Raw genomic sequence first — 15,664 nt, forward strand, 5'->3', positions numbered from 1 at the left:
GCATTGTGTTATAATTTGGATTTCTAGATGTATTTTTGTTATTCACTGACATACAGTACATCTCAGAGATAACTTAAGATATCAATATCATGCCCTCAAATGCATTTATTTTGTGCTGTTTCTCTTTGTCTCCAACAGCAAGGGAAACGTCTTTGCTTTCAACTTTTTTTAATGGCTGTTTTTACTGTTTTTTCTCAGTTGTATAATTTTTCAAAAAATATATTTAAGTCTTAAGCTGTTACTTGGACAAATCAGGTACTTTAAAGACATATGGAGCATTCTGAACAGTTTCTGGTGTTCTGCGGACTAAATGATTTATCAGTTAATCTGAATAATCTATTGATTAGCTGATAATTCAACTAACTACTAAATTGAGTTCTGCAGTCTGACCAGTTATGCATGGGATGTGAACTGGAATAAATTTGGGGTTTGGTGTACAGACCAGATAAAAAATTCCCAATGTGCTAATTAATCATAATTGCGATTGTACTTTTTAACATTCAGTCACACAAATCTTGGATGACTTGATAGTTATACCACTGTCTGTTAGGCCCTCCAGGTACACTTTATCTGTATCAAACCAGATGAGGGATTGATGAAGAGATATGAGAAGAGTGAGAAGGAGGCAGAGAATCCATCTTATGATTTATGTAATATATGGTCCATTTATAGTGGCAAAAAGCCTTGTGATACACACTGATTGTAGACAGATTTTTACGTACGCACATATTTACACACGCAGTTTCCAGAAAAAAAAAAAAGTTATTTGATTGTGTCAGCCTTTCTCATTTTTTGTATCCTCTACTTCTCTTCATTTATCTGTCTGGAATCGCCTCCCTCACCCCATTTAATAAACCTTTGAGCTTTGGTTTTGCATTGCAGAGCTTGCATCAGTAAAAGAAAATATATTTCAATGAACAACAATACGTCCCTTTGGGTGAATAACAATATATGTGACTCCAATATGACTGCACTTCTAAAACCAGGCTCGATGTGGCTATATCTTGTTTAATTAATTTGTTCTGATATGACTGTGGACACTGCAGTATATTGCTGGTGCAGTGAAATTATCTCGAGGTCAACACCGAAAGTTGTCTGAGGGCAAAGAGACACTAGGTGTGACAGAGCTCCGGGAATGACTCTGCAAAAACTCTCCTCTTTTTTTCTCTCTCCAATGTCTCTGACCTTGTGTAGCCTCCAGTCTGGTTTGTGGTGTTAATATTTTGTTGTCAAATGCCTTGTTAAGCAGACTGGAGGTTGCAGTCACTAACTGTCGGACGATTAGGGATTTTATATGACTGACTGGTTAAAAAAAATACACTTTTTACAGTACAGACTACATAGATGACCTTGGTTTTCTTTGCTCCCATCTCTCAGTGGTGGTTTGTGTATTTTGTTATCTTCTCACCGGGCCCCATCCTGCCACACATTACTTTTCTAACTTGATTGTTTTAGAATCAGTAAATTGTTTATTCAGCCTTGTCCTGTCTCTCACATCCTTATTACTACCCTGTGTCACCACTATTTAACTTGCTAAATTGCCATCTTGTTTTATTTGCCACCAGTTTTACCCCTCATATTATTTTTCTTTTTGTTTTTCGGTCTCACAGCCTAGGAACTTCTCTTCATGTCCTGATTCCTTTATCTATGTTTGCTTGTCAGTAATTTGTTGCTCAATGATTCTGTTCTTCTTTCTCATATTCGGTATAATTACCTGCACTACTCTCTCATCGGCTCTCTCTCTTTCCCTCTTACTTTTCGTCTTCCTGACTTTACCTCTTCCTCTCAAACTGTCATTTTGCGCCGCCCTCTCCTGCCGTGTGTGTACTTTTTTCTGTCAGTTTTACCCATGTTTAAACACCCATTTGCAAGCCATTATTAAATGATTGGAATCATGGAGCGTGTGTGTGTGAAGTTAGCTGGTGTGCAGTGGTGCCCAGATCACCTTGAGAATTCAATTATATCCCCACTCCATGTTGTTAAAAAGCACAGGCACCGACACACGCACAAACACACCTACATACACACACACATACACACAAGTGTGTCCTGTCTAGTATTGCAGACTCCAGTGCAGAGAAATTTCGCCTCGTGGGATCGATCTCCGGACGGGCGTTATTGGATTTCTCAGATGTGTTCCAACGCTCTTAAAGGTCACCACTAGAATGAATGCCACCGACACTACACCACCAAACAGGTCTATCTTTTTGTGTGCTTGTGTGGGTGTGTATGTATGCCAGACACAGATTAAGAGAGAGGTGGCAAAGGAAACAAAGAAACTGATTTTACATTTTTTTGTGTGCAAACAATAGAAGTTGGTAGGAGGGGAACAAAAGTTTTACAACTTGATCATATTTTCTGAGCACATGCTTGTTGAAGTAAATTTGAGATGAAGTGAGCACTAGAACTCTGTCTGTGTCATTTCAGGCCATGAGACTCAGCTCTTATACCTTTTGAAAGCAATAAGCTCCTTTTGCGGAGTTCTAGCCTCAGTAGTTGATGTCTAAATGAGCAAAACATGTTCACTGGATAAACTTGAGCTGAAGGAGAATAATTAAAACACTGCAACACACTTTTTCCAGATGTATTAGATTAAAATCACTTTTGTGAAGTGATAGGCTACCTTACTTTTGAGGTTATACTGTCTCAACTGTCATAAATCCTGTGGACTGATGCCATGTTGCTTAGTAACTGAAGTTACTAAGTTTAGTGACTGGTCTAATGGGACTATCCTGTGGTTTGAGGAATTTAAATATTATATTGGTCCAAGTAATGCCATTTTATGAAACATTCTGGGACCAAAATGTGAAATTGCTGCTGTTTGTTGATCCACAGTGCAAAAATACATTTTCACAATAAAAATTGGAAAACTGTAGAATGCCATTTTTTTCCTGACAATTGTTTTATATTGTCTTGCATTCATGTCAGGTAACTTGACATTTTCTTTCTTTTGAGCATAAAGCAGGCAACAAAGTCCAAATTAGGAAGACCACAAACAAAATACTTTCAACTTCAAAACTGGGGTGCTGTGCTGGATTATTGTTTCTTTGTATTGTTTTCATCTGCTATTGTTGCTGTTTTATGTTGTTTTCAGCTGCTAATTTCCGCCTTTTTTAGTTGTAGCTTTCTTTTGTTTACGCAAACTAAACTACTTGGTTAAGTTTAGGCACCAGAAATGACAGAGCTTGGAAAACATCATAGTTACTCCCACTACCAAGTTGTTTCCAAGGTTGGTGGGGTGATGGGATTTGCCACAAGAATAGCCCCTAAAAACAGAAACATCTCAGTGTTTTACATTTATGAACGATAATATGTTTTGCACTGAAGACCAATATAGCTCCTTCTCATTTAATATGAAACTGGGCTGTGTTTTGTACTACATCTCGATGACAGTAACAGAATGGAAAAGTGAACTGAACTTTTGTTTTTGGTTCATTTCACCTTTTATCCAAGAGGAAGCAATTTGGATGAGAAGCTTTGGTGTATAGCATGAAACAAACAACCTCAAATTAAGAACGAAAGCTGCTTTAAGAATTTAAATCTCTGAGAGAGTTGTTTTTTTTAAACTCACTCACCGGGTTACCCTTGCCATTGTGGTTGCGTGAGTATGGATAGAAGGCACCGAGCTGCATCCAGCGAAGACACATTTCATAATTAGATGGCTCGAAGAACCCACAGATGTCTGCCCCGGTCTGAAAAAGAGCCATTGACAAAGAGAATAAGTATGTATGTGTGTGAATAGACAGATGTACAGAAAGAGGAATCAGGGACATCAGGGAGCAACTATAGCAGCTCGGGTCACTTTACTTGTGCTGTAAGCATCATGTTACTGAGGTGTCCTTGTGCATTTTGTTTTTGACCCTGTGGCTAGGCTAGGGGCATGCAATTGACCTTCTATATAAGGATCAATAAGGTGTCAGATTTTAATTATTATTAGACTCACAAAGAAGATGAGAAATGGCAGAAGGACGATATGTGTAGGAGAGTAAGAAACAGAAATAATCACAAAGACAAAGGGGCAAACAAGTAAAGACAATATATCTGTTTCATTTCCAGGAGAGCAATGTAGAAATCTAACTGTCATTTGGAACTACACAATTAGTAACACATTTTATATGTCATCACACACTCGCACAAGGCCTCTCAGTTGGGGTGAGGCTTGTAATGACAGGCTTCATATTGTATTTCAAGATGTCCTTTGATCAGAGGGTCAAGCAAACAAAATAACATCACTCAAGCCGATGTAATCTATTTAGAGAGGACAAGGTCACATCAATAAGATTATGTCTTGTCAAAACAAGGATGAAATGGTACTTACATAAGAGATACCAAACAGACTGAACTCCAGCATACCTGTAGCACAAAAAAGAAAATGAGAAGTCAAAGATTCATTTCTCTCTGTTGAACAGATTACAAATGTGGGATATTTCATGCTGACAGAGTATAATAACGATGAATCAACATGTACCAATAATGGATTTGAATAGTTGGTCCCATCTGCTTATGTTGTCTCCCAGCCAATGTCCAACCCATTTCCCACTGGTGGGGTAAGTGGACCTGGTCACCACTATGCCTCTTTTACCCGTCAGCTCCAACAGGGTGCTGCACAGAAAAGGCACTCAGACATTATACATAGACGTAACATACATTTACATAACACAACAGCTAGCATAATGTGTTTTCTTCGTTCATTCATTGCTGTTATTATAAGATCCCATCAGAAATCATTCCGACAAATTAAAGAACTTTCCTAAACTAAAGCAAATGAGCTCAAAGCCAAGCATCCGCATATATATGCATGTAAAATATTGCAATAACAAAAAGTATCTGCCCTCATATCACCTTTTACCACCCAACAGCACAACCGCACAAAAGTCAGCATAACTGCACAATAGCTCACATATGAAGAAACAAAGACATACACAAACAGACACACACGTATAAGAATATTCACTTACTCATATGTGGGCTTGGTTTGAGACCAGCCGTAAAGGCTGTGGACGTCGAAGTGTTTGACTCTCCTTCCATCACTGAGTATCTGCTCGCTGTTCATGCACAGAGTCTTGTGGTTTAGGCCCATCTCTGAAGCGTGCAGGGCTTCAGGGTGCACAAACACATCGTTAAATGCATACCAATATTAGAGATGAATGATCTTCTGATAACACAAGGAGACAAACAAAAACTGTGTGTGTGACTTACGTGGCATGTATGGAGGATTCTCTAGAAGTGGATCACCAAGACAATTCCCTCCAACTGTGCCATGGACAAAACTGGCGGGCTCATTCATGTCCTTCAGATCAAGACAGAGTGAAGGTGATGAAAGTGAAAAAAAAAAAAAAATCAGGTAGAATGAGAGGGGAATGCGAATTATGTCAGTTTATTAGAATTTTCTGCTTCAGGACACTCACAATCCAAAGGCCATCAAACTTGACGATATTCTCATAGTAATCCTTGAGTTCTTGATGCCACCATGCTGCTGTTTCATTGCGGAAGAAGTCTGGGAATGCAGTGTAAGACCTGTAGATCTAGAGATGGGAAATTCAAATGATCAGGAAATAAAATGCTAAAAACTTGAAGATTTTTGTATATCTGCATTTGTAATGTTTAAACAAATGTTCCACTACGTTGAGCTGTATGATAACGAGGTTAATGTAGAAATTATTTTACCTCTACTTGGGTATCCCAGTCTAGTGACTCATCTACTGTGATATTGGGATAATCAGGCCAGACCTGTAGAAAAAGGTTACAAAACACATAGCACAAACCATGTAAAAACCATGATGTTCTTTCTTGGTTTCATCTCATCAATACATGCTTGGGTGTTGGTTGACTATGTTTGTCCATCCATTCCCTCTTACCTTGCCCCATACGATTTCATCACTGAGTTCTTTGGGCCATTTGATGAAGATATCTGCTGCTTTTCCTCTCTCAAAGGCAGAGTAGTATTCTGTCTCATTGCCTGAGATGGCAGGATCCTGGAATTAAATGCACACATCTTCTGTAAACTGTAGTGAAGACTGGCTAGTGATTTTCAGTAATTTGATTTTTTTTTCTTTCTTACAGATATATGCTTTATACATCTTCAAAGCAATAATAATCCCAACTACAGCAGTGTATATGCTCATGTGACATTAATCAGTAATTTACAAAATAATGGCAGTACCAGAAGGGGGATGAATCTCATGCCCTCTGCTCTCATTTTGTCAACCAGGGCAGGCAGTCCTAGAAAATTATGGTCCAGAACAAAGTCCAGCTGACGCTCGAAGTGGTCGACATCTGCATATTGCACATCCTGCAGCAGATACCATTTAAAGCTCAGATCAATTGATGTTAAACATATTTTGAACAGTCTACTTCATATTCACTTCCTAGAGGTTTGCAGAGCCAGGGCACATTATCAAAATAAATGAATAAATGGAGGATAAGTGTTGCTAGTTCTTATTCATTCCAATGAGAGCATCGCTTAGCCTGTTGTGCTTGTCTAGTATGTCGTTGTAAATATATTGCAAAGCTAGATGATGTACAGCCTTTTTAAGTATCTGTAGTTTTTGTTATCTTTCATTCCAGTTAATGGTACAGGGGACTGTTTTGACTGGTGTCAGCTCCTTGCAGGTCAGGGCTTTGTGAATGCACATTCTGGGGATCACTTGATTATCGATGGAAAGGCCTTTGCTCTGTTCTGCATGATGAAAAGGATGGGATTCAGGTCATGTCCTCATGGGGCATCTTGCTTATGTTAGACACAAATGTTCCTACGTATCAGCATTACTTTCTATTTTGTTACAAACTTAGTCGTTTACACTCTTAATACAAAATCTTATCCAGGATTCCATTGTGAGAAAGTGCCTGGTACAAACCAGAAAGACTGAACCGACAGTGGACTGGATTTCAAATGAGATTATAGGTCACATCTGATTAGGTTAAACTAGATGTACTCCAATGTAATCCACAAAGGCAATGTCAATATTTTGCCTCATTGCAGTGGCAAATTTTATCTAGTTCAGTTATTGTGCACATACAAGAATTACATTATAAAATATGGATAGATAGTGTTTTGGATATAGCTTAGTCTATTTCACTGAGTGCACCTCTCTGTACTGTGCAACCTGTGGTGGACAAGTAGAAGCTTCGGATTACATTTGTTCAGATCAGGACAATGAAATGATTCCTTTTGCTGAGACACTTATTGAATGAAATTGAAGTCTTAGGAAAGGCAGCCAAACATACTGGAATGTAATTGGACTGGATGCTTTTTTGGCAGTATTAGTATTGTGTCCTGTAACATTCTGTTACTGTAAAAAATTCGGTTGGATACCTCCTTCTGTCTCTCCCTCTCTCTTGCTTTCTCTAGCCCACTATCTAGATATATTTATATAATACACAGATATATATGGTGTGGTACAAAAGTCTGAGAACACATTGAAAATCCATCATATATTCATGTAAAACTGAAAATATGAAATAACTTTTAAAAGTATGACAAGCAATGCTTTCTACAATTGAATGGCAAATGTTTGGCAATGGCAATAATAACTCCTTCCCTCAAAAGATTCGGATTTTCATGAGTTGTATCCCTTCCTCTTAATATTCAGATGCCAATCAAATTAGTGTGAACTTCTCACCAAAGGAAACAGTATATCAAATTGTAGCCATCGTTCACCTGTTCTAAATATTTCCATGCCCCATGTTTCCAAAATGTTTAAGTACATTGTGACAGTGGGAAACAATATCAGAGCTAAGTGAGGTCAAACTGAAGATCAACACACCAAGCTTTTTTCACTGGGAAATAGAAGAGCAAGTTTATCACAGATATTAAATTTGCTAAATAAAGAATGCAAGACTCCTATTAGCAAAAGTCCTGTCAAAAGGAGGCTGTCAGCCAGTGATCTTAGAGGATGCAAAGTGGTCTCTATACTCTCTCAGGAGAAGAAGCAAGGCCAGATGGTTGTGATGGGCTAAGACATACAAGCAGTTCATAGTAGACTTGCTGGAAAAAAATCCTTTTACTGATGAATCATTGTTTGAGAATATTGACACAAACAGAAGGGTGTATGCAAGGAGAAAAACAGGGGAGAGAAAAACACTGTACTGTATCAATCCTTTAGTGAAATGTGGTGGTGTCAATATTTAAGTCTGGGGTGGTTTTCCTATGCTTGAGTTGAACCCCTATCCCAAATCAACTTCATATTTCAGCCAAAAACTACTCAAAACTTTGCAAGATTTATTTGAAGTCCAAGGAATGCTGATTATTACAGGCTTTCCTCCACATCAACTGACCTCAACCCCACTGGACGTTTCTCCGACAAGATTATTTTCTGTCACAGAACTGGAATCAATACTGTTGCATGGTCCAGTACTTATCTTAAATTCAGACATATCAGAAAAGTATTTGTCTGCGAACTTACGTAGGGTATGCCAGCTGCCCTCATCTCGTTGTATAGAATTTCAATTTCCGAGTCATTGGCATAACCATAGCGGCAGAGCTGGAACCCAAGGGACCAATAGGCAGGTAGAACAGGTCGTCCAATCAGCTGTTAAGAAGAAAATAAACAAGGAAGTCAGACCAGTTCAGTACAGGAAAAAGTTGTTTTGCAGGAAAACGGGACAGCGTCCACAAAGTGTTTGTTTGATTGTTTCTGTGTGTGTATGAGTGTTTAGATTGGCTAAATGAGAGAGCGCGGTGAAGCGAGGAACTCCCAGCTGCTGCAGTCCATCAACAGCGGCCCAGAGCCAGACACAAAACACACCCAGGCATGCATGCACATACACACACACACACACACACAGACAAAACATAAAGTCCAAGAAGACTTACTGCAGTGTACTCCTGCACCACCATCTCAGGCGTAGGTCCAAGGACCATGTAGAAATCCAGGATACCTCCCAGAGTTCGGTAGGTTATAGATGGAGTGGGCTGGAAAGTCACATCTGGACACGAAGCAAATAAGGCATTTATGTTCCTTAAAGATTTATACGAAGTGGCATGTAAGATCATGTGTGTGGGGGCTCACTACATTTTAGCATCTAAAGCAAGCGGTGCAGGAAGGAAGAAAAATAACTACAAACAACTAAAACATTTTATTCTACATAAGTACAATGTTTAACTAGCACAGTGTATGTAAGACACAGTACAGTCCTACTCATAAAATGACACTTTCTGAAGATACTACTTTTAAAATTGTCTGGAATCCACAAAAAGCTAGGTATTCTTTCAGTTTTCCAGACATACAGATATATGCAAAGTGACATTCAATATGCTAATATATACAAATGTGGATGAGTGAAGATGTTGGCTTTATATAAGACTCTGCCGAAGGTCATGCTCAAAACATGGAAAAATCACTCATTAATTCATAAATGCCAACATCATATACAGTTGAGTGTGATCATGTGTACATGTAAGGGTGCTTGGCTGCACTTGCATTTGTTTCCTATGATATGTGTGTATGTGCAAAAATCCGTGCGACTTTGTGCATGTGTGCTTGTGTGTACATGTCTCTCACCCATGGCATTGCTGTTGAGCAGCAGCACACCATGAGCATCAGCGGTGTTCTCAACACCCATGTAGAAGGGATGAACGCCATAGGAATTCAGCTTGTACTGTAATAAAAAGACACAGAGTTGGTTAATTCTAATGGTAGATTGCGTACCACTTTGTTTCATCATGCACTCTTCTTACCTGACAATACATGTGTCATCGTATTTATGAGTATGACTACAACACTACAATGATTTTGCCTCCAGCTCTGCTGGGATTCACAAACAATTTTCCCCATAGTGAGAAAAAAAATATTCCAACAGCTATCTGCTATTCAACCAAGTGGGTAGACAGTGAACTCAGAGATTATTTGGACATTTGAGTTGCTGCGAGGGACTTTGTAAAAACCAAAAATGTCTGAAGTGCAACACAGATATCAAATAATTTGAATGATTAGACATTCAACAAAATAGTTTGCCTTTGAGTTCATTGACACATGTACATATAGTAGTGTGCTTTAGCAATTATGCATATGGAACAACAAATTGGTCGTATGGGAATAAGTGTGGACTTTATGAGTGTTCCTCTTTTAACCACTGAGAGGGTCTCACTCTTGTCAGTGTTAAGATAAAGATGGAACCCGACAGAGGAACAAATAGGAAGGTGGCGGAGGACAGGACAACCTGCCACTTTCAGATGTCACCATTCTGCAAAAAAGACTCATGAGCACATCACACTATCAGGCTCCTGCACTTCTAGTACATAAGAAGTTGTTAAACACTAATATGATGGTTCTGAGGGCTGGCCTGGTCTCTGTCACATTTGTTCAGATGTGTGCTCTCCTTGCTAAATGGGTGTCCTTGTGGCCATGCTGTATGGTGTGATGGCCTCAATTCACCAAGGAGAAACTTCATCTGCTTGTCCACTAACAGCGAGTGGCAGCCAATGTTGGTGTACTCTTGGTTTTATGCACGTAACAAACATGTATGGACACAGACTTTCATTCTGGAAAGAATTTGGATTCGGCAATTCAGGAAGTCAGGCTGTGGCATCCTATTTAAAGCAATAGTTGTCTAATTTAAAACTATATAACATGCTGTATTATATTGATGAATGTTTAAATACAAAATCCATATCATCACGTCGCGTCTGTTCTTTTTCTCTGTTTTTTCTCACTTTTTCTTTTCCTTCTAGTTTCCGTCCCTGCCTTTGCTCTCTGAGGGAGTCCGTAACATTCTTCTGAACCCTGTGGAGAGCGGTCTTGACAGCTCAGCAATTATGCCTGATAATGCTGATACAGGTGGAAACCTCATCCTGTCTGGCCTTGACGCTGTTAGGGAAAACATGATGACACTCTATAACCGCCGCTCATATCAAAAGAGCCACATCAAAGGGACACGAACGAGAGAAAGGCAAGTTTACACACTGTGCAGGAAGGTTGTTTACAAGTCACCTCCACAGTTTCTGGAGGGCGTGATGTTAAAGACATTCTATGCAGGGTGCTCTTTGACATGTCCTTTAACAGGCACAAAAATCGGTTTTGATGTAACAAGCTGGTGATAAAAAAAAATCTCTAAAAATTGTGGACAATACTTGGACTTTGTGTCACATTGTCCAACTACATGACATTGTGCACGAGTCAACTATGCAACAGAAGCAGAAGTGAGGAATAAATAATGTAGTCAGCATGAGTGCTGTATAAATTTTGTGGCCATATAGAGTTGCAAGGAAAAGTATGGGAACCCCTTGAAATTACTTGGATTTCTGCATAAATTGGTCATAAAATGTATTCTGATCTTCATCTAAGTCACAACAACAGAATGACACAGTCTGCTTAAACTAATACTGCACAAAAATACATGTTTTCATTGAACACAACATGCAAACATTCACAGTGCAGGGTGGAAAAAAATATTTGAACCTTTGGATTTAATAACTGGTTGACCCTCCTTTGGCAGCAATAACCTCAACCAAACATTTCCTGTAGTTGCAGATCAGACCTGCACAATGGTCAGGAGGAACTGTGAACCATTCCTCTGAACAAAAGTGTTTCAGTTCAGCATTATTCTTGGGATGTCTGACGTGAATCGTTCTTTTGAGGTCATGCCACAGCATCGCATCGGGTTGAGGTCAGAACTCTGACTGGGCCACTCCAGAAGGCATATTTTCTTCTGTTGAAGCCATTCTGTTGTTGATTTACTGCTATGCTTTGGGTTATTGTCCTGTTGCATCACGTATCCTTTGCTGAGTTTCAGTTGCAACCCTTTCTAGCGTCATGCAAGTCAACAATTCTTGATCATAGGTCTTCTAAGACCTCTTTTGTGCAAGGCATGGTTCACATCAGGCAATGCTTCTTGAGAACAGGAAGCTCAAATCTGGTGTGTGTTTTATAGGGCAGGTAGCTTGAACCAACACCTCCAATCTCATCACATTGATTGGACTCCAGGTTGGCTGACTCCTGGCTCCAATTAGCTCTTGGAGAGGTCATTAGCCTTGGGGTTCACATACTTTTTTCCAGCCTGCACTGTGAATGTTTACATGTTGTGTTCAATAAAAACATGAAAATGTATCTTTTTTTGTGCAGTATTAGTTTAAGCTGACTGTGTTTTTCTATTGTTGTGACTTAGATAAAGATCACAACACATTTTATGACCAATTTATGCAGAAATCCATGTAATTACAAAAAGTTTGCATACTTTTTCTTGCAACTGTATGTGCAGATGTATGATGTTGTGCTTTAGTGTGAGACTTACACCAGGGGGTTGGTCCTTGGAAAACATGCCATAGGTCAAATAGTCGAGATTGTGTCTGTAGGATATATGCTCCGTCTCCCCAAAGCCGTAGACATACTTAGATGGCAGTCGAGTCGACACTTGGATGAACATGTTTGAGAAGACAAAACCTGGCAGACTGGAGTCCCAACTGAGATAAGTGACAGAGGATTAAATAGGCAAGAGAGAAAGAGAGAGAAAGAGGAGGAATTATTGTCAAACTGAGTTATCCACAATATTTTTGACACAAATAAGCATAATGACCCATAGGAACTGCAGGCATCTCTTCAACATACTTCATAAATTTTAATTAGTAAAATTTCAGCTGACACTTCTAAAACGCAGGGAAGGCTTAACTACAAAATAATGTCACCCTCTTGCTTTGAGATGTGCTTTGAATAGACTCCAGCACTCTCCTGCTTCATATGACATCATCATGACTGCTGAGCAAGAGGAAACCGCTTTAGGCACTCGTACACAGGGCAGTTTTCCTGACCATATCTGGTTGGATCAGAGGAGTTGACTCAGCATTGTTACTTTAATCTCGCAGGGGGGGAAAAAAGAGTTTCTTGCCTTAAAAAAGACAAACAGAATTTTCTGCACCGTGTTGGACTTTATTGCTTGTTAATAGCAGCATCTATATTACCCAAAATGGCCTGGTGAATTATCACCCAGAAGGGGCCAGTTTAAGACCACTTGTGAAAACAATATATAGCTTGGAATGCATATTCATTTACCTTTATGATTGGGGGAGTATACATTGTTTATTTATTTATTAGAGCTGAAGAGATTAAAATCCTGTTTTTTCAATAGCTGACCCAGATAGGCAGCAATAACAAGACATTAAATGCAAATATAAATAAATAAATATATAATATGGGTAATGCAATGATGGAGCAGAGATTACAGCTAACAGGTGCTGCTGAATATTATTGATATAGATCACAGTAGATGACATAAGCACTGGCACTGGTCAAATGATGAATTTTTGTTTTTGGTTTAACTCACAGTCACAAAAGTTTCAGTCTTTATTCGCAGGTACTGTAGTGGATGCTAGTTTGTCTAAGAAAGACATACGCAATACCTTCCCCAAACAGTGTTTAATCGAAAACACATGAAGCTGATATCTTAAAAAATAAATAAATATTTCAACGCACTAAAATCACTTGTACAACAGCAATACTCACATGACGGCGTTTGTGCTTTTCCTTATGACCTGGATGCCAAACGGGTTATTGGTATATTTGACCTCGTAAAGCCTCTTGGCCGCATCAGTCTCAGGAGTAGAAGGAACTGAAAGTGGCACTGGTACTTCAAAACGATCTGTGGCGGGGTCCCAGATCTGGATTTGGAGGGATTGTTAGTGTCTTAGTGCATGTGTGTAAAAGCAGCACAGGGAGAATGATTGCACCACTACTGGCACAAAATTGCAATAAACACACACCTTGAACTGCAGCATGTCACTGGTGTGATAATAAATAGCGACACTGAGTTTGTCGATGTCTGGCGAGTCTGGACGACCACTGCTCCTGTACTTCACGTTCCGAGTGATGTTAAACGTCATTCCTGAAGCGGTTTCCGAGACTGTTGAAACACTGTATCCGTAGTCATCAGGATAGTAGCAAGCTGGAACGTTGGGTACTGCACTTTGCTGAGTAGGGAAAGAGAGTGGGATAGAGACATGTTTAAAATATGGAAATAATGTATGCATTTGTGCATGTGAACATTATCATAGTGAGCCTCTCTTCACCTGCCAGATGCAACCTCTGGCTATGCAGTTAGCTTCATCTGCATGGCTCTCTGGATGGCAGTCAATACGTTGGTAATCTTTTGCCATTTGCCACTCTATCATGTAGGTGTCTCCAAAGATCAGGGAGAGGTTACGCAGGACCAGCACCTGTTTATGTGATGAAATGCAAGGCAGGAAAACCATTGAAAGAGTGCTGTGAAGCCAGTCTGAGAACATTCCTCCAAAGCTATCTCGAAGTAAACTATCTGCTCATGCAAGTATGCACAGATATGCTTCCTTAAGGCAGAATGTGGACTTAACATTGCATGTGATATCATTTAAGAGGCAGCTGTTCATTTCCTTAATGCACCATTCTCACAACAAATCTTGGGGAGGTCCTTTCACTTTAGTCACTACAGTCACTATCTGATGTATCCTTAACAAGTGAGTAGACTTATGCGATCTTATTTTGCCATTTCTCTGTGGATGCTTTGATTTCACTGGTTTGACTGTGTAACATACAATCATGCAGGACACACACCCACAAAGGAATTTATATTGAGAAAGAAGAAAAAGTAAAGAGACTGCAAAGTTAGGAGTGGGCAGAAGAGTGAATGAGGAAATTAAAGAGAGAGAGAGGGAGAGAGAAGATGAGGAAATCTGAGAAATAAGGATGAAGAAGAAAAACAGAATAAGAAAATCAAAAAGAGTGCATTGACTGCCAGAGAGGTCCTTTACGCATACAGTTTGAGAAATGCAGAAGGCAGTAAGGATTTATAGTGAGCAAGAAATGGTTAAAATGCAATCAAGTCAAAAATGAAATAAAATACAGACAGCCTGTGTGACTCATACATTGTAAAGTGCAGTTCTATTTGAGCGTATATGGAACTAATGATGTTAAGCAGCTGTGAGCTATATTCAAGGCCCAGACTAGGCATACAAAGACTGATGGACATGACAAGCCAGAGTTTAGGTTTAACAGCACATTTACCCCTCACCCCCAGGATATGATTATCACAGAGTCATTTGATAAATGCACGTTTGTGTGTGTGACCAAGGAGACCTTGAGGAGCTGCACAAATGCAACTGCCATCACATACGCATGAACACTTGTGCACAAGCAAGTGTACAGGAGTGTACAAAGCAAATCTCTATACTACTACTTAACTGAGCCTCTTGAAACTTTATAGACTGCTGCCTTTTGCTCACAACTCTGGGCACTTACGCAGTACCATTGGTCTTAGTCATCCTTTCTCACTCCTTTTCTCTTTTCTCGCAAACCCCCACACACACACTCACAGAAAGCTGTTATGATCCTTACCTAATGTAAATTGTTATCATTTCTTACACTTAGAAGCTAACCTTGAAATGTACAGCAGTGGTTTCACTCCTGGCCTTATTGAAACAAATGGCACAAATGGAGCTGCTGGAGGAATCATCTACCCTGTATCTGTTCCGCATTAGTGCAAGGTTTTCCTGACAAAATACTTGAAAATAACCCACAAACGATTGATTTTACTCTTACAAACTGACAATTCCAAATGTGATCATCGTAACACTAATACTTAATGCCATATTGCAAAGTTGATACGACAAACTTGTTAACAAACAGTTTCCTACTTGCACATCTAATAGTCTAATGCATCATTCAGTATTTATTTTGAGTCATGTTTCTGGCTAACTGAT

The 15,664-nt window shown here is 39.4% G+C and overlaps 1 protein-coding gene across 1 annotated transcript in view; it reads right to left on the reverse strand.

Moving 5' to 3' along the window:
- LOC110966174 (sucrase-isomaltase, intestinal-like) overlaps positions 1–15,664 on the reverse strand; it is a 66,931-nt gene that overhangs the window by 14,696 nt on the left and 36,571 nt on the right. The window contains exons 24-39 of the mRNA XM_051958129.1: positions 14,000–14,146; positions 13,694–13,900; positions 13,437–13,591; positions 12,232–12,400; positions 9,504–9,600; positions 8,816–8,928; positions 8,406–8,531; positions 6,164–6,292; positions 5,859–5,975; positions 5,668–5,730; positions 5,409–5,525; positions 5,200–5,290; positions 4,959–5,097; positions 4,469–4,602; positions 4,319–4,353; positions 3,576–3,692 (exon numbers count right to left, since the gene is read on the reverse strand). Of these exons, the coding sequence (XP_051814089.1) occupies positions 3,576–3,692; positions 4,319–4,353; positions 4,469–4,602; positions 4,959–5,097; positions 5,200–5,290; positions 5,409–5,525; positions 5,668–5,730; positions 5,859–5,975; positions 6,164–6,292; positions 8,406–8,531; positions 8,816–8,928; positions 9,504–9,600; positions 12,232–12,400; positions 13,437–13,591; positions 13,694–13,900; positions 14,000–14,146 (1,956 nt within the window). The remainder of the gene's footprint in view (positions 1–3,575; positions 3,693–4,318; positions 4,354–4,468; positions 4,603–4,958; positions 5,098–5,199; positions 5,291–5,408; positions 5,526–5,667; positions 5,731–5,858; positions 5,976–6,163; positions 6,293–8,405; positions 8,532–8,815; positions 8,929–9,503; positions 9,601–12,231; positions 12,401–13,436; positions 13,592–13,693; positions 13,901–13,999; positions 14,147–15,664) is intronic.

The sequence above is a fragment of the Acanthochromis polyacanthus genome, chromosome 13 (genome assembly GCF_021347895.1).
Source record: "Acanthochromis polyacanthus isolate Apoly-LR-REF ecotype Palm Island chromosome 13, KAUST_Apoly_ChrSc, whole genome shotgun sequence".
NCBI classification, from domain to species: domain Eukaryota; kingdom Metazoa; phylum Chordata; class Actinopteri; family Pomacentridae; genus Acanthochromis; species Acanthochromis polyacanthus.